We start from the raw sequence: 23425 nt of genomic DNA on the forward strand, positions 1-23425 counted from the left end.
TCAAGTGTATTTATTTTGAGAGAGAAAGAGAGAGAGAGTGAGAGAGAGGGAGAGAACAAGAGTTGGGGAGGGGCAGAGAGAGAGAGAGAGAATCCTAAGCAAACTCTGCATTGTCAGCACAGAGCCTGATGCAGGGTTTGAACTCACCAACCGTGAGATCATGACCGGAGCCGAAACCAAGAGTTGGATGTTCAACTGACTGAGCCACCTAGGCGTTCCCTGTTTTCTGTTTTGTTTTTGTTTTTTTCATAGAGGCCTTTTTTTTTTTTTTTTTTTTATTATTTATTTCTTTTTGAGAGAGAGAAAGACAAGAGTGCAAGGAGGGGAAGGGCAGAGAGAGGGGGAGACACAGAATCTGAAGCAGCTCCGGGCTCTGAGCCATCAGCACAGAGCCCGACGTGGGGCTCCAACTCACGAACCGTGAGATCATGACCTGAGCCAACATTGGACGCTTTACCGACTGAGCCCCCAGGCGCCTCCTGACTAGTAGCCATCCTAAGAGGTGTGAGGTAGAATCTCATTATGGGTCTGATTTTCATTTCTCCAATGATTAGTGATATTGAGCATTGTCACTATTATTAATAGTCAGTGCTTATTTGCTTTATCAATATATTTATTCGTTTCTTTGCTTGCATATCTTTTCACATCCCATTCCTGTCTTCTGAATTTACCTGCCTTTTCCCCAAAATACACCCGCTAGCAGCTCTTCCTGCAAAGATCTATCTGTATCAGCCTTCATTAGTGTAAGGAATGTCCTTAATTTTCTCGTGTTCTGTTTATGTAGCTTTTTATTTTGGGATAATGTCGGAAGACCAATGCAGAGAAATCCTGTGTATCTGTCAGCCAGATTCGCCAACTCTTAACATTTTTTTCAAAGCATTTGAGAGTAAGCTGAAGGCACTGTTTCCTTTTGTTCCTCCCTCTCAACACATGAGTATGTGTGTCTTCAGAAAAGACTGGCCCTGGGGCGTCCGGGGGGCTCAGTCGGTTAAGCGTCCGACTTTCGCTTAGGTCATGATCTCGTGGTTCGTGGGTTCGAGCCCCGCGTCAGGCTCTGTGCTGACTGCCAGCTCAGAGCCTGGAGCCTGTNGGTTCGTGGGTTCGAGCCCCGCGTCAGGCTCTGTGCTGACTGCCAGCTCAGAGCCTGGAGCCTGTTTCAGTCTGTGACTCTCTCTCTGACCCTCCCCTGCTCACGCTGTCTCTCTCTCTCCTAGAAATAAATAAAACATTAAAAAAAAAAGAAAAGACTGGCCTTGGGGCGTCTGGGGGGCTCAGTCGGTTAAGCGTCTGACTTCGGCTCAGGTCATGGTCTCACAGTTTGTGGGTTCGAGCCCCGCGCTGGGCTCTGTGCTGACAGCTCAGAGCCTGGAGCCTGTTTCAGGTTCTGTGCCTCCCACTCTCTCTGACCCTCCCCTGTTCACGCTGTCTCTCTCTCTCTCTCTCTCTCTCTCTCAGAAATAAATAAAACACTAAAAAAAAAAAGAAAAACGACTGGCCCTTCAGCTCACCACAGCACACCTATCTGAATCGGGGCGTGAACACTGATGCAAAAGTACAATATATAGACCTTTTTTAGATTTCACCAGGGGTCCAGGGTCTCGCCCAGGACCAGGCATGGCATTTGGTTTTCTTATTTTAGTCTTTAATCTGGAATTAAACGTCAAGCACTCAATGACCTTGACGTTGTTGAAAAGTAACAGGAGTAACATATGTACAGACGATGGAGTTTTGCAGAGAACACACCCTGAGAACCGGGTAGGGAGGAAAGCGCTGACGGGCTCTCAGAGAAAGTCTTGCAAGGAAAGCTTCAGTTTCAGGAATTTAACCCGCAAGATGTGGAAATAACGCAGCGCAGACCTACAGCTTCTCTGATTTGACCTGCGATGCCAGAGATGGTCCGCAGGGGGGAAACGAGAAAGGAGCCCGTGGGGAAAACCCAGGAGACGAAGCAGGAAGATAAAGTAGTGAACCGCGAGGTGTGGGCTTTGAGTTCTGGAAGGCAAAAGGAAATCCTCGGTAGCAGCAGGGAACTGACCTGCCTGACTGAGAAAAGCCCCGAGACGACGGGGGTGGGGGGGAGGAGGGGAGGGTCCCGACAGCTCTTCGGCACCAAGGACTTGCTCCTGAAGACCTAGAGGCAGAAGCAGCTGGAGAGGAGCTGATGCTTCCGCCGAGGGCCCGGGTTGCTGAGTGCACGACCTGGACATCCTTACTAGATGCCCCAGGCTGCCTTGGCCTCTCTCTGCCCTAGCCTGGAAGCGGCCCTTTCTTCAGGGAGCCCTGGCTCCTTTTAAAGAGGACAGGTATTTAGAAACAAGATCTGGATGCCGGGGTGCTCAGGGCTGCTGGGGTGTCGTTGCTTCTTGGCCTTTTCAGAGGCCCCGAGAGAGAATTACGTGTATTGTTTCTCTGTAGACGCAGATATACGTGCATAGTGTGTGTGCACATACATTCACACGTATTTACAGCCATAGCTTCGATCCTTACTGTTCCAGCTTCCAGTTCTCATCCAAGACCGCTGGCTCTTCCCAGCCTCCTCCTGTTCCACAGAACTATCTTCCTTCGCCGACGGGAACCTCACTCCCGACATCCTCTATGTGTGTGCTCATTTCTTCAGGTCTAGAATACACATTGCAGGATGGTTAACCCACGCTGCCGCAAAAGCAAACCCGCCGATACGTCCACGTCGGTATCTGCCTGCAAGTTTCTTTTGTCTTTGGGTGATTCCGAAGTTAACTGAGTTAGTTCTCCCCGCCTTTGGGTGGGAATAACTATGCATTTGAAATATAATTAGGTTTATTTGTTTCTGTTTGTATTCAGTTTTAGATCCCTGCACGCTTGTTGACTGAATTGTGTTTTTGAGTATGCAGAGCGTTAAACATCTAAATGGTACAAAAATGTAGGCTTAGAGAAACCCTACTCCATTACCTCTCGCCCTCGTTCCCACCCCCTCCTTCTAGGTAACTGATCTCATTAGTTTCTGGTTCTCTCTCCTGGGCTTCTTTCTATAGAAATAAACAGATAGCTGTGGAGTATGTTCCGTTCTTTCTTGCAGGGAAGGTGGCATACTATTTATATTTTCTTGAGCTTGATACGGCTGTCACAGCAAAGTCCTGCTCTGGGTGGCTTAAGCACAGATGTCTTCACATCGTCTCTGTCTGTGTGTGTCTGTGTCCATAATCTCATCTTGAAAGGACCCGTCACACTGGATAGGGCCACCCCCATGACCTCATTTTAACTTAATTACTTCTGAAAACACCCTGTCTCCAAACACAGTCCCATTCTGAGGTACTGGGCATTAGGACTTCAACATATGGATTTGGTGGTGGGGGGGAGGTATAGACACAACTCAGTCTATAACATTCCTTTTTTGCATTTTACTTTTCTTGCTTCACAGGATATTCTGGAAATCCCTTCATGTTAGTCCATGGGGAATTATTCTCAATCATTTTATGTTTGCACCTGAATAATACTCCATTATGTGTATGTATTATAGATTATTCATTAAATTTCCCCTGGGTGGCATCTGGGTGGCTTCCAGTATTCTGCAATTACTAATAAGGCTGCATTGAATAATCTCGTGTGTGTTTTTGTGCCGTTGGGATGTATCTTCAGAGTAAATTCCCAGAAGTGGGATTGCACGTGCAGTTTGTTATATATTACCAATTTCTCGTTACGAGGGCCTTTTTGTTCTGTCTACAATGTCTCTTAACACGTTCATGCTTTCTCTCTTTAAAATCTCTCTGATGCATTCTTTTCCTTCCACTTTATTTATTTTAAAGTGACAGCATGGGTGGGGAGAAGGACAGAGAGAGAGAGAGAGAGAGAGAGAGAGAGAGAAAGAGAGAATCCCAAGCAGGCTCCATGCTCAGTGCAGAGCCCAGTGTGGGGCTCGATCCCATGACCCTGGGATCATGACCTGAGCTGACATCAAGAGTCAGACACCCAACTGACTTAGTCACCCTGGCGCCCCTCCCTGATGCATTCTGAGTGATTTCCTAGCTCTGTCTTCCAAATTAATAACTCTCCTTCAGCAGTGTTTAATCTTCTGTTTGATCCATCCATCCATCGAATCTTTAATAAAGATAACTGTTTTGTATGTTAAGAATTTCTCCTTGGTTCCAAATCCCTCCCTTCTTCATTTTGTTCCCTTCTTTACTTATGGCTTCTGTTCCTTCGTTTTCTGAATTATTTTAAATATATTAGTTTGATGATTTCTTTCCTTTTGTTTTAGTAGCACGGCATCGTGGGATGTCAGTTCTGCTTGTGGCTTGTACCTTACTCCCTTTCTGGGTCATCTGTATTACTGTGATCTTCTCTTCATCCCTGGGCCGTGAAGGAGTCCCACAGAGTTTTCAGGGAAACTGGGAAAGTTCCAGGAGCTCTAGGTCGGCTTTCATCTTAATTTCTTGGCTTGGGTTTTTATAACACAAAGGACTGCACATTTTGACTCCACGCCCAGGTGATGTACAAGCCTGGTTTTGGGTTATTTCTTTTTAATGTTTTTTATTTATTTGAAAGAGAGAGAGAAGTGAATGAGTGGGAGAGGGGCAGAGAGAGAGACTCAAGCAAGGCTCCATGCTGTCATTGCAGAGCCTGACGGGAGGCTTCATCTCACAAATGGTGAGGGCATGACCTGAGCCAAAATCAAGAGTCGGAGGCTTAACTGATGGAGTCCTCCAGGCGCCCCGAGCCTGAGTGTTTCCATGATCATGGATAACCTCTTCCCCTTACTCATGGATGCGGGTGGATGGCAGAGCCCTTTATAGCCCCCTCAACCCAGGAATGTTTCTGACTCCCCATTTCACTGAGAGGGCTGCCCTTTGGGGCTTCGGGCTCCGTCCCAGTACTCTGCTCTCGTTCTTCATCTCACACGCGCCAAGAGCATGTGGGCGTTGAAAGCCAAGTGTCCAGGCCCCGGGTCCCATTTCTGGGCCCTGGCCCCCCAAGAATTGCTGCAGCTTTCACACCTGCTCACTCTTCTGGCCTCAGGTTCCGTTCAGTTTCTGCCTTTGTTTGTTCCCATGTTTCTCTGTGTTTGCAACAAGGTGGGGGAGCGGAACGTTCACCTGCTCTGACTGCTGTGCTGCCCCAAGTCAAAGTGATCTGATGGCCAGTTATCTTGACTTTTAAAAATTCATTTCTATGAATTATTTGTATATCCTGGACCTCTGAATATGAAGAGTGTGTGTGTGTGTGTGTGTGTGTGTGTGTGTGTGTGTGTATGCATATCTCATAAATATCTGTTACTATTCGGTGGGTTAGCTTTTTTCTCTCTTTTTTTATAAAAATTTTTTAATGTTTAGTTTTTGAGAGACAGAGAGAGAGACAGAGAGACAGTGTGAGCAGGGGGAGGGGCAGGGAGAGAGGGAGACACAGAATCCGAAGCAGCTCTAGGCTCCCAGCTGTCAGCAAAGAGCCCGACACGGGGCTCGAACCCACGATCCGTGAGATCATGACCTGAGCCGCAGTTGGACACTTAACTGACTGAGCTCCCCCCTGGGCGCTCCGCCTTTTCCCTCTCTTAACAGTACCTCTGATAAACGAAGTTCTTAATTTTTTAAAATTTGATCAGAAAATAGTCTAATTTACCAATTTTCCCCTTCACAGTTAGTATTTTTGGGTCTACTTTAGCAATCTTTGCCCACTTGGAGGCTGTGAAGATAGCTTTCTAGGCTTACCTGTAAAAGCTTTAGACCTGAAATCCATGTGGAATTGACTGTAGTTTGAAGTATGAGTCAAGGTACATTTTTTCCTTTATACTGGTCTGTCCAGTTGTCCTGGCGCCCGTGATTGAATAAGTACTTTTAATCCGTGGTGTTGGGACCAGTTCCCACGTTTGCAGATGAGGAAATGGAGGCTCGAAGAGGTGTAGTATTTTGCTGTAGGTCACAGAGCCGGTAAATGGCAGAACCAGGATTTGAACCCAGATTTATTGGATCCCAAATTCAGGGCTTTTCTCTAGGCCACTGATGCTCATTGCCCAGCTACCAAATAAATGGCGTGAAACACAGTCATCGGATGCTGCCGGAACGGACACTGTGGGGCTGTGAGCTTATGCCAGGAGGGCATCTTGACCCTGAAAATGTGGGCCATGCACCTGTCGGGGTTCATAGGCCTGTGGGGGTGGTAGGCATTGCCCATGGTGGCAGTGTGTTTCTCGTGAGCAGGGAGGCTGCTAGGTGCGGTGCATCCCCCCTCCCCCCGTGCACACGCGCACGAAGGCGGTCACACCCGTGTGGGGAACAGGGCTTTCCTAGCTGCTCATGGCTGCCTGCAGGCTTTGGCTTTAACCTGGCTTCCTGTGCAGCCGGTGAGGGCCAGGGCTTGGGCGCCCACCTCCACGTGGCGTTTGCCACGGGAACCAGGACCTTCAGTCCCCTCGGTGGCCTTTAGGTGGGGACGATGACCAGGGAGGCTCCCTGGCGTGGGCTCTGCTGGTAAGGAGGGAGGCGTGGCAGGACCCCCTGCCAGCAGTTGCGTGAGACGCCTGCGCCTTGCGGGCAGCCCCGGCTCAAAGCTCTCAGGCCGGGCGCTCGAGGGGGAAGCCGGAGAGCTGGGGCAGGAGCGTTGCTGGAAGACGGAGGCGCAGGGTTACGGGGGCAGAGGCTTCTGGAGAGGAGCCCGGGCCACGGGGCCAGCGGGGGGTCTTATCCCTGCCCAGGCGAGTTCAGTGGCCCAGCCGGGTTTCTGCCTCTCAGGGAGGTCCTGGCCGGTGCCGGCCTCTTGTTTTTGTGTTTTAGTTACGTAAGTAAATACACACACACACACACACACACACACACACACGGTCGGGAGAAGCGAAGGAGCACCAGGGCGTGTCCGACAGGAGCGCAGGCTCCTTACAGCCCCCCCTGCTCAGGCCCTGCTTCCGGGGCTGACCGTTTATCCACAGTCGCCACTGCCCCCGTAAGGGCACCCAGACTCTCCGACTCCCCACCATGGACTGTCTCCGTGTCTCCGCAGAGACAGGCAGGAGGTGAGCACGTCACCGCCCCCCTGCCCCCCGGGCTTGCTGGCCGTGTCGGGCGCCGTCTCCGGTCCGTTGCTCCCCAGACCCTTGCGCGAGACTCTTGACCGCCCAGGCCCCGCCGGCAGCGCCGTAGGCCCTCACGCACCCCACACCCAGTCCCCAGACTCCTCGTGGGTGCCGCGGAGCGCGTCTGTCCCCAGGTCAGCTGCGAGGAGCGCTGGGCAGGCCCGCGCCCTCCGTGTGGGAGGCCCAGGCGGGTCGGAGCCCCTAGACAGGAGGCAGCGGGTGTGCGTCCTGGTGTCCCCGCCGCTTCCCCCGAAGGCCAAAGGCCGCGCTCACAGCCTCTCGGGTGGCCTCTGGGGCTGCGGGCGCGGTCCCCTCCCGGCGCTGGGCCTCCGGGGGGCGCGGGCTGGCGTGGGACGAGGCGCGAGCGTGCGGCTCTCTCTCGGCCCCTGTAGGAGGTGTTCCGGCGGCACCGGGGGCTGCAGCTCCTGGCCCTGGTGGAGGAGGTGCTGCCCCGGCATGGCAGTGGCCGCCGCGGGGACTGGCACATCTCCCTGAGCAAGCCCAGCGAGAAGGAGCAGCACCTGCTGATGACCTTGGTGGGCGAGCAGGGTGAGCGGGGGCGGCTCGTGGAAGGGAGGGCCCAGGGGGGGGGGCACTAAAGCAGCCCCTTCCCTGAGGGCCGCGGGAGGCCTGCAGACCCAGGGGAGCACCCAGACGGGGGCCTTGAACCCTGGGAGAGCGGGATGAGGTCGTGGTTGGGCCCCGGGAGAAGCTCTGGAGAAGGAGGGGAGTGTGAAGGCCGGGGGGGGGTCTGGTTTCAGCATGGGGGGCACACTTACTGGTGGCGGGCTGCTGCGGAGGGGGCACATTCAGAACGCAGCGCATGGGGCTGTGGGAGTGACTGGCTGGTGTCACACCTGTCACATGGCGGTCGTTCACTCAGCCCTTAGCAAGTCAGCCTGCGGGAGGCGAGCACAGGAGCGCAGACACCACGAGGCCCGTGCGTGGCGGGAGCTGGGAAGCGGGGTCCTGGGAGCCCGGGCCGGAGGCCGTCTCGGGGAGCGGTGGTGGGGGGCGCCTCGGCGGCCGCGGCTGTGCTGACGACGCTGTCCCCCCCCCAGGGGTGGTGCCCACTCAGGATGTCCTTTCCATGCTGGGCGACATCCGCAGGAATCTGGTGGAGGTAAGAAGGCAGGGGGCTGCTCCCTCCCGCTGAGGAGGCGCCTTCGTGAGGCCGGGAGACAGCTGCGCGCTGGTGCGGGAGCGGGCGACACTCTAGCTCCGGGCACCTCCTGCTCTCGGCCGGCCTAGGACACAGTCCCCGTGGGCGAGCCGGAGCGCGTCTGCACACGTGTGCACGTCCGCACAGTTGGGACACGGCCGGGGGCCGGAAGGGCGGGGTTGGTGGGCAGGAGAGGACTCGGAGGGAAGGGGGCTCCGAGGGGATCTGGACCTTAGGTAAGTGGGGGGCTCGGGGAAGACGGCGGAGCAGCGCCAGGAACGGGGCAGAGGCCTGGCGGGGGCGGCGGGGGGCAGGGAAGAGTGTGAGGGAGTTTCAAAAACCACAGGAGAAAGGCAGGCAGGAATGTGGCCCGAAGGCCATCAGCCAGGAGCTCCCGGGTGGGAGAGGGGCTGCTGGGGAGTGGGCACGGGGCTCGGGCTCTGGAGACACAGCCCTGCCGTCCCGAGGGCCCCCCGTCCCAGCGCACGAGGGCAGGCTGGCCGACCTCTCCTCCTGCCCCACCTGCCCCCTGCGTCGGGCTGCACAGAGCCGGGGCCGTGGGAGGGGCAGGTCCCCCCCACCGCCCCCCTGGCCCTTGCTGTACCTCCTGTGAAGGGCAAGGCCGCGGGCACCCCCTGTTCGTCTCCCTGCAGAGTGCTTGCCCTCACTGCTCACCGAGAAAAGTGGAGACCTGGCGTTAGTCCCCAGGGCTGTGCGGCACGTCACAGCTGTGACAGAGGAGCTGTGCCTGACCGTGGCCCCGCCTCCCTTATCTGTCACACGCAGGCGGAAGCCCGTGGTGGTGCTGGTTTGGGGTGGCTTCGATAAGCATGCTGAGTGCTTACTAAGCGCTAGCCTGCGCCGGGTTCTCTCCCTGCCACCGCGGGCCTTGTCAGGACTACGTAAGGTGCCGTGGAGTACTGGAGGTGCCTGCTATGAGAGCTGTAGCCCAGAGAAGGGAGGCAGGCCCCCCGAGAATGCACAGCCGCTAAGCCACAGAGCCAGGCTTTGGACAAGGCCTGGAGGCTGTGAGTCCGGGCCTTTAGCCGTGAGGCCGCCCTTGCTGCCTGGATGGTTACCGAGGACCTCTGTAGTCTTGAAGTTCTGGGTTCGTGAACACGGGGGGACTGGCGGAAACCTGGGCCGGCCTTGATCTTTTCCCCCCCACAAAAACTTCCTGCCTCCTCTGCCGGCCCGTGGACACTGTTCAGACTGCCTTGGCCAGAGGCACGCTGTGTCTTTGTGGAAGAGTCTAGTAGTGGGCAAATTCAGCAACTTCAGTGGTGGGTGATTCTAGCAAGAGAAACTGATCCTTGAGAACTTAGGCCCATGGAGAATAGTGTTGTAACTAAACAGGATGTTCACAGACACCCAGGAAGAGACAGACCCTTGGGGGGGCCCTGAGCAGAGAGGGGAGCTGCCAGGTCTCCGTCCTGGTAGCTAGGAGACCACACCCTCTCCCTGGCACTGGATGAGGATGGTACCTCCCCTTCCCTGCTTTCTGCCCGAGAGCCAGGCACTGTGTGGGCACAGCAGCCCCCTGGGAGCAAGAAGGCAGACCCACCCAAGACAGCCTGGGGTGTGTGTGTGTGTGTGTGTGTGTGTGTGGCGGGGGTACTGGGCAGCCCAGTGCCCTTGGGGACCGCAGACCCACTCAAGACAGCCTGGGTGTGTGTGTGTGTGTGTGTGTGTGTGTGTGTGTGTGTGTGTGGTGGGGGTACTGGGCAGCCCAGTGCCCTTGGGGACCGCAGACCCACTCAAGACAGCCTGGGTGTGTGTGTGTGTGTGTGTGTGTGTGTGTGTGTGTGTGGCGCGGGGGTACTGGGCAGCCCAGTGCCCTTGGGGATCGCTCCTGGTGGGAAAAGGGGGGAAGCTGGGGGCTGGTGGTAGCCCAGGATGTAGGCTGTCCCCAGATCCCAGTCTACACTGTGCAGCCCTGAATGGTCAGAATGACACCTAAACACCTCTCCCCCGCAAGGTGGAAACCGTGTTTCAGGGGCTTGATTTGGTCGTGGAGCCAAACGTCTGCCCCACAGCAGGGACGGTCAGGGCAGAGCCCCAGCGGGGATGGGAGCGCAGGCTGTGAAGGGAGGCAGGGGATCCAGAGGCTTGGGGCCGCCGGCAGGTGAAGTGAGGGGCCAGGACAGAGACAGGGCTGGACCCCCAGAGGGGCACAGACGGGCCCCTGCGGGAGCTCGGTGGGGAGGATGCCAGCTCTTTCACAGCCTGCCCCCCGGCCCTGTGGGGAGCCCCGCACCCAGGACCTCAGCTCACCAGGCTGGCCCCTCCCGCCCCCCAGATTGGCATCCAGAACTACTCCACTACGAGCAGCTGCCAGGCACGGGCCAGCCAGGTGCGCAGCGACTACGGGACGCTCTTCGTGGTGCTGGTGGTCATCGGCGCCGTCTGCGTCATCATCATCGTCCTGGGCCTGCTCTATAACTGCTGGCAGCGCCGGCTGCCCAAGCTCAAGCACGTGGTGAGCGCGGGGGCAGGACGGCCTGGGCTGGGGGCGGGGCCTGCGGTGCCGACGGAACGCAGCAGGTCCGGTCCCGGTCCGGTCCCGGGGAGATTCGGTGTCCTCACCGGCCGGTGGGGGGGCGGGCAGCAACTGCCCTGGGATGGGGTACTTGGAGGGAAGCTGTCCTGAGCCTGGCGCCCAACGTGTCCCTCTCTGCAGGGAGCCAGCCCTCTGATAGGTGCTAGAGGTGCAGTGGGGGCTGTCGGGAGCGGTCAGGTGACGTCGGGGTTCCGTGGGTGTTTAGTGCCAAGGGGAACAGAGCGGCAAGGGCCGGGCATCCTTGGAGGGTCTCCCAGACGGGGGAGGGAACCGCCGGTGAGCGGACCGCGTTCAAGGTCACGGGCGGGGCGGGCCGGGCCACAGCACGTGCCAGCCGCCTTCTCCCGTCGCCACAGTCCCACGGCGAGGAGCTGCGCTTCGTGGAGAACGGCTGCCACGACAACCCCACGCTGGACGTGGCCAGCGACAGCCAGTCGGAGATGCAGGAGAAGCAGCCCAGCCTGAACGGCGGCGGGGCCGTGAACGGCCCGGGGGGCTGGAGCGCGCTCATGGGGGGCAAGCGGGACCCCGAGGACTCGGACGTGTTTGAGGAGGACACGCACCTGTGAGGGCGCTCGCCCTCCGGCGGCCCTGGCCCGCTGTGAGCCCGCGGCCGCGCCCTCGCTCCGTGGGGACCGCGCCGGGACGAGCGGGGCGGGCCCGGGGCGCACGGCCGCGCCTCCCCTCCCCTCCCGGCCCCGGCCGCTCGCTCCCCCGCCGCCCGGCCCCCCCCCCGGTGCGGGGTCCTCCCGCTTCCCACAGACTCACGGAGCAGTCTCGGCACAGCCCTCCCCATCCCCACCTGGCGCCCCCCGGAGCCGGTCCCGGAACGGCCCCGCTTCCCCGGCCGCGCCCCGGGACCCCCATTAAAGCCGCCCGGAGACCACGCCGGGCCCAACCCGTTTGCCTGCCGGACTCGTTCTTGCTCCGCGGCGGGGCGGGGCGGCCGGAGGGGGGCGGAGGGGGCGGGGCGGCGCGCCGGGGGCGGGGCAGGGCGGGGCGGCCGGAGGGGGGCGGGGCGGGCGCGCCGGGGGCGGGAACGCCGGGGGCGGGGCGGGGCGGCCCAGGTCGGTCCTCCGGTCGCCAGGCGCCGCTGCGGAGCGGGGCGGGGCCGGCGTCTGTTTACATCCGGCCGGGGCGCGCTGCCGCCGCCGCCGCCGCCTGAGGTCGTTCCGCCGGGGTCCGAGCCGCCCGCACCATGGACACGAGCGATCTCTTCGCCAGCTGCAGGAAGGGGGATGTGGGCCGAGTGCGGTGAGGACCCCGCAGCCCTGAGAGTGTGCGGGAGGGGGTGGCGTGGGGCGCCCCCGGGGCGTGCGGTGGACGGGCTCGGGACAGGCGCGCGCCCCTGCGCCGCCGCAGCCCTGCGCCCGACCCTCCGCGGACTGACCCTCAAGGGGCAAAGCAGGGGATCCGCGGCAGCCTTCCGAACCGGGGCTGGGGACGGGGTGCTGGCATTATTTACTCCCTGGGGTCCCGGAGGACTTCCTGGAGGAGAGGACTGCTACTCGGAGCTCCGGAGAAGTGGGCAGAGGAGGGTCGCCCTCCGAGCGCTCAGGAGCGGAGGTCAGACCCTGGGGCAGGCCCGGGACTCCAGACGTGGCTCATCCCACGGATGCGCTCTGAACCGGGCACTCTGGGAACACCCAGGACCCAGAATCCGTCTCTGATCCTCGGGGAATTCGGAAATGCCTAAATGCGGTTTAAGCACTGACATCGCCGTAAAGCAGGGAGTGAGGGGGTGCCTGTTGGGTTGTGGGGCACGTCTCTTCGCGGGCCCTCCCCCTTCCTTCCGTGTTCCCTAGTTCTGACCCACCACTAGCTCCCCTGGGTGAGTCCCAGGCTTTCTGACTCGCACAGTGTCCCTGGTCCCTTCCTAGCATCAGGTGTCACCTAGGAGTTAGCTGGTCCCCCACAGCCCACTGCGACTCAGAGCTGGCCTCGCCCGACTCAGACATGTCCCCCAGGCCGCCCGCCCTCAGGGAGGGCTTCAGTCCGATGACCCCCCTCGCCTCTCACATCCGTCAGCCAGGCTGTCGCCTGCCTTCTAGAACCTGTCCACGTCTCCCCATGCTTGCACACCACGGGGACACCTGCCGCGGCCTTCCCCTTGGTCTCCCTGCCTCCAGTCCCCTCCCGCGAGGCCGCCGTCCCAAGCAGCCAGAGGCCCTGGCGGGAAGATGCCCGTCACCACCCCCTCTCTCCCGGACGCCTTCAGGCCGCAGGGCCCTGCTCGGGGCTCAGTGTCCGCCTTCGGCCCCTTTGCTTCCAGTGGTGTCCTGCCCTGGTCGGCCTGGGCCCGGCACCTGCCCGCCTGCGGGAGACTCCCTCGGCCCAAAGGGAGTTTTCTCTCCGTCCCCGGGCCGCGCACCTGTCCTCACCGCTCCGGTTCCTCCCCGCCCAGGTACCTGCTGGAGCAGCGCGACGTGGAGGTGAACGTGCGGGACAAGTGGGACAGCACCCCCTTGTGAGTGCCGGGCGGGGGGGGCTGGGTCCCCGTAACCGCCGCTGGGCGGTCAGGGCGGGGGGGGGGGGCTTCGGTCCCCTGACCGCCTCCCGACCCCCTCCCCTCCCCGCAGGTACTACGCCTGCCTGTGTGGCCACGAGGAGCTGGTCCTCTATCTCCTGGCCAACGGTGAGAGCCGGCCCGGGCTGTGTGCGTGTGCGCACGTGCGTGTGTGTGCGCGCGGGGGCACGGGCAGGGGTGTGCGTTGCCGATGCTCTCACGCCCTCTCTCCCTACCCCTGCACGTACCTGGTCAGCAGGCGCTGTTGGTCCTACCTTCAGAAGCTGTTTCTCAGCTGTCCGCCCCCCCCCCCGTCCCTGCCGTCGCCCCCGTCCCCGCCGCCGCCCCCCCGTCCCCGCCCCCCCTCCCCCCCGTCCCTGCCGCCCCCCGCCCGCAGAGCCAGCCTCCTCTGTTCGCCCGCTGCCCCTTTTGCGCCACTTACAGTCTGTTCTCCATGTCGCAGCCTGGTCCATCTCTCATCAAGTCTAATAGGCTTGGAGTTTCTCCGACGATTTCCCACCGCGAGTGGCGAGAAACTCACATGCCTGGCCAGCCTGTGTGACCTGCTTCCTTCCTCTGGCCTCCCCCGCCTTGGCCCTCCTACGTGCTCACTCTTCCAGCCCACTGGCCCCTCTGGCACCCCTACCTCAGGGCCTTTGTACGTGCTATTCTTCCTATTTAGAGCGCCCTTTCCCAGATCTTTGTGTGGCTGACTCCCTCTATCATTCGTGTCACTGCATCTTGTCGCTGATGCAGTGACCTTCCGTGACTTCCGTGTGGGCAGCTGCAACTGCCGTGTCTTTGTCTTGCTTTGCTTTTCTTCATAGCTCCTGACGTCATTTGTTAACCTGTGTCTTGGCCGTTGCCCCGATAGAGTGCCGCTTTAGGCAGGACGGGGGTGGGGGTGGGGGTTATTTATGGCCGCGTCCCCCATAGAACAGGGGCAGTCCCGAGCCTCTGTGCAGTCTGTGGGACACGTGTACCCGTGTGCCTCGGCCCGGGCAGGGAGGAGGGTGGTGTCAGAGTGGGCCCAGGGCGATCTGGAAGGGGCTGCGAATTCCAGGGCTTGGCCCGATACGTGGGAAGGTTGCGGGGGTGGGGAGTGGGGATCAGGATTTCCCCCAAACCGGGTCCCGGCTGCCATGTGCACATTCCTGACCCGCTTCCTGGCGGGGGCTGCCGCTCCCAGGAGCCCGCTGCGAGGCCAACACCTTTGATGGGGAGCGCTGCCTCTACGGGGCCCTGAGCGACGCCATCCGCCGGGCCCTGCGCGAGTACAAGCAGGTGACGGCCTCATGCAGGAGGCGGGATTACTATGACGACTTCCTGCAGCGGTGAGCCGGGTGCAGGGCTGGCCGGGAGTGGCGGGGGCGGCCGGGGGGGCCCTCCTGCGGGAGGGAGACCGTGGGAGGCCCGAGCCCAACACCCCCTCGGCCTGTCCCGCCACAGGCTCCTGGAACAGGGCATCCACAGCGACGTGGTGTTTGTGGTGCACGGGAAGCCCTTCCGGGCCCATCGCTGTGTCCTGGGCGCGCGCAGCACCTACTTCGCCAACATGCTCGACACCAAATGGAAGGGCAAGAATGTCGTGGTCCTCAGACACCCCCTGGTGCGTCCCTCCGGGGGGGGGTGGGGGCAGGGGGGACAGCCGGGGGCTTGTGCCAGGAGGCTGCCTCTGACCTTCCCCCCGGCCGTGTCTACCTGCAGATCAACCCCGTGGCCTTCGGGGCCCTGCTGCAGTACCTGTACACAGGTGAAGCCCTGGGCCCTGGCGGGCGTGCGGGCGGGCGTGCGGGTGTCTGTCCAGGAGGAGACCCCGCCAAGGCCTTAGGCCCACCCTTTACCTCCTGGTGCTCGTCCCCTGGGGCGCAGCCTTCCAAGTGCCTGGGGGAGGGGCTGGGCGACAGCGGGCCTGTGCGGCTGCCCAGGGGGCGCCTCCCTCCCATCTGTCCTGGGGCCCAGAGAACTCAGGCAGCGGCTCTCCACGGGGTGGGGGTGGGGGAAACCGAGGAGATGGCCCCAGGAGATCCTGGGGGCGGTGGAGGGCGCCCCTCGGGCCCTGAGCCCCCCCTGCTGCACCCAGGTTGCTTGGACGTCGGCGTGGAGCACGTGAGTGACTGCGAGCGCCTGGCCAAGCAGTGCCAGCTGTGGGATCTGCTCCAGGACCTAGAGGCCAAGTGCGAGAAGGTGTCCGAGTTCGGTGCGTCCGGGCCGCGGGTCCAGGGCGCCGGGCGGGAGGCGGCAGGGCCCCGCCGGGCTCCCTGCAGCTGTGCTCTCCCCCCCCCCCACAGTGGCGTCCAAGCCAGGCACGTGTGTGAAGGTGCTGACCATCGAGCCCCCGCCGGCAGCCCCCCGGCTGCGGGAGGACATGGCCCAGCTGGCCCACTGCGCCCTGCCTCCCGAGCTCCGCGTAAGCGCCCGCGTCCCGTCCTCGCGGGGCCTGCGGCCGGGCGCTTCCCCTTTCTGAGCCTGGGCGCCCTCCGCGGTCGTCGTCGTCTCCTTCCTAAACCCGCGGATGAGGCGGCAGCCCAGCCCTCCGCGATCCTGCTGCACCAGGCTCTTGGCTGGGGCCGCTCTCCCCCCTCCCGCCTGCCCTCAGGGTGTCCTCTCTCTTGTCCCCAGGGGGACCTCGGGGAGCTGCCCTTCCCGTTCCCCGACTTCGTCGACAGCTGCCCCGATGTCTGCTTCCGGGTGGAAGGTTGCCGCTTTCTCTGCCACAAGGTGCCGTCCCCTCCCCCCGGCGCCCCCGGCCCCTGGCCTTGGCCCCCGGCCGGCTGTCCGGCCTCAGGCCCCGGCAGCCGCCCCTCCTGAGCCCAGCCTCCCCCAGGCCTTCTTCTGTGGCCGGAGCGACTACTTCCGGGCCCTGCTGGACGACCACTTCCGAGAGAACGAGGAGCTGGAGGCCCCGGGCGGCCTCCCGGCCGTCACCCTGCACGGCATCTCGCCCGGCATCTTCTCCCACGTCCTCTACTACATCTACAGCGACCACACGGAGGTGCGGGGCTCGGGGGGGGACGGTGGGGACAGGTGCTGGGGCCGGGTCACCGCGGGGCCCGAAGGAGCGCCGAGGCCCACGTTGGCTCCGGGGGGCTGGTCTCCTGGAGGCTGGAGAGGGGTGTGGGGCGTGTGGGTTTCCTTTCCCGCAGGGGGGGCCTTGGTAGGTGCCAGGACAGAAGTGAGTGACAGGCGCTGTATCACGAGCCCGTGACACGTGGGACTCGGTATCAGCCTCCCGGGGTCCCCACCTTCTCCAGTTGGGGGGTGGGGACAGTAGCCCCGAATTAGCGCCACAGAGGGAGCCCCTGAGCTTCCTGCCTCAGGACCGCTGCCCGCTCCCCAGGGTTGGGGTGTCCGTCCCTCTGCGGCGTCTCGGGTCTTCAGCTGCCCCAGAGCGTCCCTAGCACGTGGGCGACATGGGCAGCCGTAGACGGGGCCAAGAGCTTGCGGGGGGTGTGTGTGCAGGAGCCCCCCCCCCCCCCATACGGTGTCTTAAAGGGGAGAGCGGTTTGTATCTCTTCGTGTCTGAGGTCAGTGAACCAGGGCACGTGGCTTGCTGGGGCCCCACTGTCCCCTCCATCTTGTCACCCTGACACGGCGTAAATGCTGTGCGCTGGAGGGTCCCCAGAAGCAGCGTAGCCAGGTAGACGTGGGGGGAGGGTGGCGTTCCTTCCAGTGACACTTTGTTATGAAATGCGGATTGGGCCGGACCCGGTTGGCACGCAGCACCCAGCAGTGTTCCCCTCTGCATCCGGAGGCGGGGGTGCAGGCCGACTCACGCTTTAGGAGGAAGAGGAAGACGAGGCAAGCAGGTTCCGTTGTCATAGGCGGGGGGAGGCCACACACACACACACGTACACACACACACACACACACACACACACGTACCAGTTCTGTTGCCCTGGACAGAACCTAGCGGCTGTGCCTGCCAGCAGGGCAGGCTGGGAAATGTGGTCTCTGCGCAGGATGGCAGCGTGGGGGACGAGCTGGGCCGTGACCTCGGCCCCTCCCTCGCTGGCCTCCAGTAGCGCCCCCGTTCCCAAGCCCGCCAGCCTCTCCATGTGGGTGCCCTCCCCGGCCTCCATCCCTCCTACGGCATAGCTCAGCCCCGTGGCCCCTGCGCCCCAGGGTGCACCTGGCCCGGCCCCGCCCCTCTTGAAGGAGCTTTGCCGCCGCCCCTAAGTGTGGACTTGGGCTCCAAAGCTGGTCTGACCCTGGCTTAGCTGCTCACGAGCTGTGGGATTTCGGGCTGGTGCCTAAACTGCTCTGTGCCTCAGTGTCCCCCTTCTAGAAAGCAGGGGGCCCACGGTTCTGCCTTAAGGTGTCACAGGTAAAGTGCCCGGGTAGGCAGCGCGTGGCCTGGGATGCGCCAGCAGGGGCCTGCCCACGTCTCCGGCCGGCACCCTGTGTCCGTCCAGAGCCCGGGCCGGAGCCCGGCACAGCGGCCCGGTGTGGGTGAGGGGACAGGTAAAGGGAGCCCCCTTCGTGGGGGGCCCCTCCCTCGGCTGGGACAGCACCTTCTGTTTTCCATCAGCCTTCTCAGGCGGGCATGGTTGCACTTCCCGGAGGAAACCGAGGCACCCGGGCCACGCAGCCTGCCTGCGGTCCCACGGCTACAATTTCAGAGCAGTGGTCTGTGGGAGTCACAGCTCGCGCTCTTCCCGCCCCCCCAGGCCCCCCGCCTGCCACCTGGCCTCCAGGCCCGCCCGAGGCCCGCGCCCCCCCCCCCCAGGCCCCCGATGGCCCCGGTGAGCTCGGGGCCCACCCCCCTCGCTGGTCCTTTCTCTGCAGCTGCCCCCGGAGGCGGCCTATGATGTGCTGAGCGTCGCCGACATGTACCTGCTGCCCGGCCTGAAGCGGCTGTGCGGCCGCAGCCTGGCACAGCTGCTGGACGAGGACAGTGTGGTGGGCGTGTGGCGTGTGGCCAAGCTCTTCCGCCTGGCGCGCCTCGAGGACCAGTGCACTGAGTACATGGCCAAGGTCATCGAGAAGGTGGGCGCGCGGGAGCCGTCGGGGGGCGGGGCCCTGGAGCCGTGGGGGGCGGGGCCGTGGGGGCGGGCCTTGGAGCCGTGGGGGGCGGGGCTCGGGAGCCGTGGGGGGCGGGGCCGTGAGGGCGGGGCTCGGGAGCCGTGGGGGCGGGGTCCGGCAGCTGTGGGGGGCGGGGCCCGGGAGCCGTGGGGGGCGGGGCCGNGGACCAGTGCACTGAGTACATGGCCAAGGTCATCGAGAAGGTGGGCGCGCGGGAGGGCCGTGGGGGCGGGGCCCGGCAGCCGTGGGGGGCGGGGCCGGCAGAGGGCGGGCCAAGGACCCGTGGGGGCGGGGCCCGGCAGCCGGGGGGGCGGGGCCGGCCGTGGGCGGGCGGGGGGCGTGGCCCTGAGCCGGCCTGTCCGCAGCTGGTAGAGCGGGAGGACTTCGTGGAGGCCGTCCGGGAGGAGGCGGCGGCTGTGGCCGCAAGGCAGGAGACGGACTCCATCCCGCTGGTGGACGACATCCGGTTCCACGTGGCCAGCACGGTGCAGACCTACAGCGCCATCGAGGAGGCACGGCAGCGGCTGCGGGCGCTCGAGGACCTGCTGGTGTCCATCGGCCTGGACTGCTGACCGCCGGCTGCCGGCCCCGTGGCAGCCCGCGTGGACACGTGTGTGCACATGCATGTGCGGCCCGTTCTTCTGTTCCTTGTCCCCTCGACGGCTCCGTGGTGGCAGAGGGGGCTCGGTAGGGTGGCCCTCACCTCCCCTACGTCCAGGGCCCGGGAGGAAGGTCAGGGTGAGTCCCTTCCCCCAACAAAAGCCAGCCCCCGAGGCCCTGGGGCTGGGCACCACTCAGGGAAACCTGGGGTCAGGGTCTGGGGTTGGGGCTGGCCTCCCCTCCCCCCGGACCCCCCTGACCCACCCCCCCCGACCCCCCTCTCCTGGCCCTGGCTTCCAGGCCAAGCCCAGCAAGCAGGCTTCTGCTGGGCATGGGGTTGGCCCCGAGGAGGCAGAAGAGAGGAGTGTGTGTGTGGCAATAAAGCTTGAATTCGCTGTGGCAGCCTGAGCCTGTGTCGGGGGTGGGGGGGAGCACAGGGCAGGAGTTGGGGCGGGCCAGGGAGGAGCTCTGGATTCGGGTCCCTCATCAGTGCCCAGCAAGGGCTCCTGGGGGGCTGGGGCTGCCTGCGTCTGCGAGTCCGAGGAGGCACCCCTTCTCTGGGGGGCCCTGAGCTCTCCCGGCTGGGTCCAGCCCCTGCAGCGCTCGGACTCGCCTCCGGCACGGCTTCAGGCCTGGACCCTCTTGGTGACGTGTGACCTCAGTGGCCCTGGGGGAGGATTGGCGGGAAGGCTGACCGAGGCACTGCAGCGCGGCTTCCCGCTCCAACCAGCAAGAGCGGGCTCTGCCCCGGACTTTCCCAGCGCTCGTTGATGGTCCAAGTGCCGGCGGTGGGAGGCGGCCCAGGGGCCCGGGCTAAGCCCCAGCCTGGCCCCACCCCCGGCCCTGGCTGTGGGGAGCCCCGCGCCAGGAGGGGCCGAGACCGGCGTCCACCTTCCCACGGCCCAGGCCTCCTGGCCTCTCCCCCTTCCCAGAATGCCCTGCGGGCCGTCCCCCCAGTCCCTTGGGCCCTGAGGCCTGCCCCGTTCGGCTCCGGGAACGGAGTGGGGGTCCTGGTGCTCGAGTGGGTGCTCCCCGCCCTTCGTGCCCTCCTGTTGCTTCCAGAACTTTCTCTCTCTCCAGTGCTTTTCATCCATTCTGGTCTGGTGTGTCGGTCACGTGGGGGAAGGAAGGTCAGACGTAAGATCCGGCGAGTCAGTTCAACAAGGTAGCCAGCGGTGGGGGGAGGGGGGGTGACCAGCATGGGGAGGTGAGCCTGCCAAGTGGACAGCGGGGCCTGCCGGGTGGAGGGCACGGTTTGGGCAAGGGCCCGGGAGACTGAAAAGGCCCCGGATGAGACTGGGGGTGAAGGGTCAGCATGACCAGAGCCCAGGCCTCCCGGGACCAGAGTTCCCACCCTGGCTCTGCCTCTTTACTGCCTGGCCGTAGCTCTGTGCCTCAGTTTGCCCAGCTGTGAATTGGGAGGACTCTGAGAGTGCCTCCCGTCTCGCCTGGGGCATTAAGAGCGAGTCACTGCTCCCCGTGCCGGGCCCTGCAGGGCCAGGGTGCTGGGCCTGTGGTGGTGGTTCATGCCGGCTCCTCCCAAGGTGTGGAGCGAGTGGCGGGTGGGACTTGCAGCTTCGCAAGGTCACTCCAAGGTCACTAGGCTCCGGGCGCCCAGACAGGAAGGGCGGTACCACGGCCCCACCTGAGGCCACGCACCACCTCTCTGCGCGCCAGGGCGTGTAGTAAGGGGTTTAAACATGAACATGATTTCTTTAATGACGATGCATTTTTTAAAATATGGGGTAAGTAGGGGTAAAAACGACCTCGTATATCAAACCCATCTGTTTTACAGCTGTTATTTGAAATCGTGTTTATTTTATGACAAATTTAAGTAAAAATATAAGTGAGATTTAAATGTTTATTGTTGAGAGAGAGTGGGAGAAGGGTGGGGGCAGAGAGAGGGGGAGACACAGAATCTGAAGCAGCTCCAGGCTCTGAGGTGTCAGCACAGAGCCCGACGCGGGGCTCGAACCCACGAACTGTGAGATCATGACCTGAGCCGAAGTCGGACGCTTCACCGGCTGAGCCCCGCAGGCGCCCCTGTAAGTGAGATTGAAGAGGAAGCCTCTGGAAGTGACACCTCAGCAGGTCGCCGACATCAAGGCTGGGGAGGGCGCCAGCGGGTCGGCAGCGCCCCCTCCCCTGCGGCCCCCTCAGCAGCGGCCTCGGGCACCCCAGCCACGCCACACCCTCCGCACTCTCCCCGCTACTTGTGGTCAGAGGAGGGCAGAGGCTCGTGTAGGAAGGTGTTCGCTGCGGTGTCGCAGCCACACAGGAAACGAGGAGGAAGGAGGCCCCGGCGGGCAGAGCGGGAAGGAAATGACAGCCGTGTGGCAGAACTTCCTGCGGCCGAGGGGGTGCTGGGGCAGCCGGTGTCTGCAGGGAAATGCGGGGGCCCGTCCAGCCCGCCTTGGCGCGTCCCGCAGGCCCGGGCCCGCCCCCCAGCGTGCGGGCGAGGTGGGGCTCCCGAGCGGCCGGGCGCACACACCTGTCCCTCCGCAACCGCTTTACTTCATTCCCGCTGAAGTTCCACGGGGACGTCGGCGCCGTCTATCCCAACGCGGGATAGTCCCCTGAAAAATAGATCAGCTGGATGCGGACGGAACAGGCAACACGAACAGCTTGTGTGTAAGATGTCGGGTGGGGCCGGCCTGGCGGACTCCCTGGAAGAGACCACGAGCGCCGGCCGCCAGGGGCGGAGGCGAGTTCAGCAAGGTGCTGTGCTGAGTCCTGCCCGAGGAAGCCTCAGTCATCCTGAGGTCTTTATTGAAAATGCTGCTGTCTGGTGCATCCTGAATTTGTCTTGCATCACGTTTTCCTTAACGGCTGTTCATTTTCGATAGGTGGGGGGGGGGCAGTGGGAGGGGGACCGAGGATCCTAAGTGGGCCGCACGCGGACAGCAGCGAGCCCGAGCCCGACGTGGGGCTCCAATTCCCGAACTGCGAGTTGACGGCCTGAGCTGAAGTCGGATGCTCGACGGACTGAGCCCCCCGGCGCCCCTCCTTACCTAAATGAGAGCGACACCACCAACCCCCCAAAGCTCGTGGACAGACTGGGGCGCCAAGAGGAAGCGCCCATCAGGAGCGGCCGCTCAACCACTGTGAAGGTCCCTGGGAACTTCCATCCCCTCCTGGAAGCTGGACCCGCCGCAGTTTGGAGCCCACCTTGTGAGCTTTCTTGCCTGAGCGTTCTGGAGGGGGGCACGCGCTCCCTCTGCGCCCCTTGGCCCTCAAGGGTCATAAACCCTTGTGGATTTTACCTCTTCAGTAGCCACTGCCTCAGTCTGCCCTTCTTTGCCCCCACTGTGCGCACCCTGGTCAGGGCCCCGCCTCACCCCCAGCTCATTCTCACCCCCTTTTGGCAGATACTGACCCTGCACATCCGATCTTGGAAGCCTCCGTGCACACGCGTGGTTCTCGGGCACAGCCAGCGGCCCCTCTAGTATCCGAGCCCGGCTCGCCCCCCAGCCTCCCATGTGGCTGTGGCTGTGGCTGTGGCCCCGGGCTCTGGATGTGATCTGAGACCCTAAACGCAGCCTCTGATGTACTTCCTGAAAGGCACGTGCCTGTCCCTTCCCTCTCTTCCCCCCCAGGCTGGGCTGAGGACGCACTGGCACACCTGGGGCAGCCATTTTGGACCAAGTGCCATGTGCTCAAGACTTCCCCTGCAGTGAGAGGGGCGGGGGGGGGGGGGGAGGGGGGGAGGAAGAGGCCAGGCTGCCCCTCCCCGCTAGCGTCCATTTTGGTCACGGCCATGTCCTCTGAGGACTGTCCCCCCCCCATAGCACTGTGTTCCACCGACACCCCTCCAGTCAGGGCTCCCCGTGGCTGGTCCTGATGCTACGCCCACCCCAGCGGACCCCTTCAGTACACTCGCCTCGCCTGGGTGCCGCTGGGGGTGCCGACCCGAGCTCCCTCCAGCCCCCAGCCCTGCCCTGGGCCCCTCGCCACAGCACCAGTGACCCCTCTCCCGTTCATCTCTCTGCAGGCCTGCCTCTGGGCGGGTCCACTCTGCTCCCACCAGGCCCTGGAGAGGCAGGTGTGTGGCCTGGTGTTGGGGGCCGCCCCCGGGCCTGCGTGGTGCCTGGCGCAGCCCGCCTTCCCCCCTCGTGGGGCAGGTATTTAGCAGGGACCCCTGGAGACCAGAGGCCTCACGCAAGGACACACCGTCCTGCAGCGCCGTTCCGGGGGGCGGGGGGGGGGCAGAACACAGGTCCTGGCCCAGGGCAGCCCGAGCTGGGGGGGCGGGGGGGAGGCCGGGAAGGAGCCGGGGGAGGCGCGCTGGCTTTAGACCCGGTGGTTAGGAGAGGAAGCTGGCGTGTGGGGGCCGGTGGCCACAGGACGAGGGTGACGGCAGGGAGGCCACGGGCGGCTTCTGAGCGAGAAGGGCCACCACGTGGGACTCCCAACACCCTGTCGGCCACCGTGCCTGCGGGGAAGACTGAAAGGGCACCCCGAGGAGGGTGCTGTCGCCACCTGGTGGGAGGAGATGGCGACAGCAGTGGGGCCCGGGGGAGGTGGCCCCCAGGA

The 23425-nt window shown here is 62.9% G+C and overlaps 2 protein-coding genes across 3 annotated transcripts in view; both read left to right on the plus strand.

The window, feature by feature from the left end:
• PODXL2 (podocalyxin like 2) overlaps nucleotides 1–11665 on the plus strand; it is a 38113-nt gene extending 26448 nt beyond the window's left edge. The window contains exons 5-8 of the mRNA XM_039248599.1: nucleotides 7432–7588; nucleotides 8101–8162; nucleotides 10501–10680; nucleotides 11118–11665. Coding sequence (XP_039104530.1) covers nucleotides 7432–7588; nucleotides 8101–8162; nucleotides 10501–10680; nucleotides 11118–11330 — 612 coding nt within the window. The 3' untranslated portion in view covers nucleotides 11331–11665. The remainder of the gene's footprint in view (nucleotides 1–7431; nucleotides 7589–8100; nucleotides 8163–10500; nucleotides 10681–11117) is intronic.
• A 214-nt stretch (nucleotides 11666–11879) lies between these two features.
• Nucleotides 11880–19294, plus strand: ABTB1 (ankyrin repeat and BTB domain containing 1). Of its 2 annotated transcripts, XM_039248646.1 has the most exons (13): nucleotides 11880–12015; nucleotides 13166–13228; nucleotides 13341–13396; nucleotides 14457–14601; nucleotides 14717–14876; nucleotides 14975–15020; nucleotides 15351–15467; nucleotides 15559–15677; nucleotides 15890–15988; nucleotides 16095–16262; nucleotides 18056–18216; nucleotides 18456–18495; nucleotides 18658–19294. In XM_039248646.1, the coding sequence occupies exons 1-13, from the start codon at nucleotides 11960–11962 to the stop codon at nucleotides 18862–18864; spliced, it is 1437 nt and encodes a 478-aa protein (XP_039104577.1). In that variant the 5' UTR covers nucleotides 11880–11959; the 3' UTR covers nucleotides 18865–19294. The 2 variants fall into 2 exon arrangements, with proteins under 2 accessions (XP_039104577.1, XP_039104576.1); XM_039248645.1 differs by lacking the exon at nucleotides 18456–18495 and having other exon boundaries at nucleotides 18056–18256.
• The last annotated feature ends 4131 nt before the right edge of the window (nucleotides 19295–23425 follow it).

This window comes from Hyaena hyaena, unplaced genomic scaffold, assembly GCF_003009895.1.
Source record: "Hyaena hyaena isolate Hyena2069 unplaced genomic scaffold, ASM300989v1 scaffold_316, whole genome shotgun sequence".
Taxonomy (NCBI): domain Eukaryota; kingdom Metazoa; phylum Chordata; class Mammalia; order Carnivora; family Hyaenidae; genus Hyaena; species Hyaena hyaena.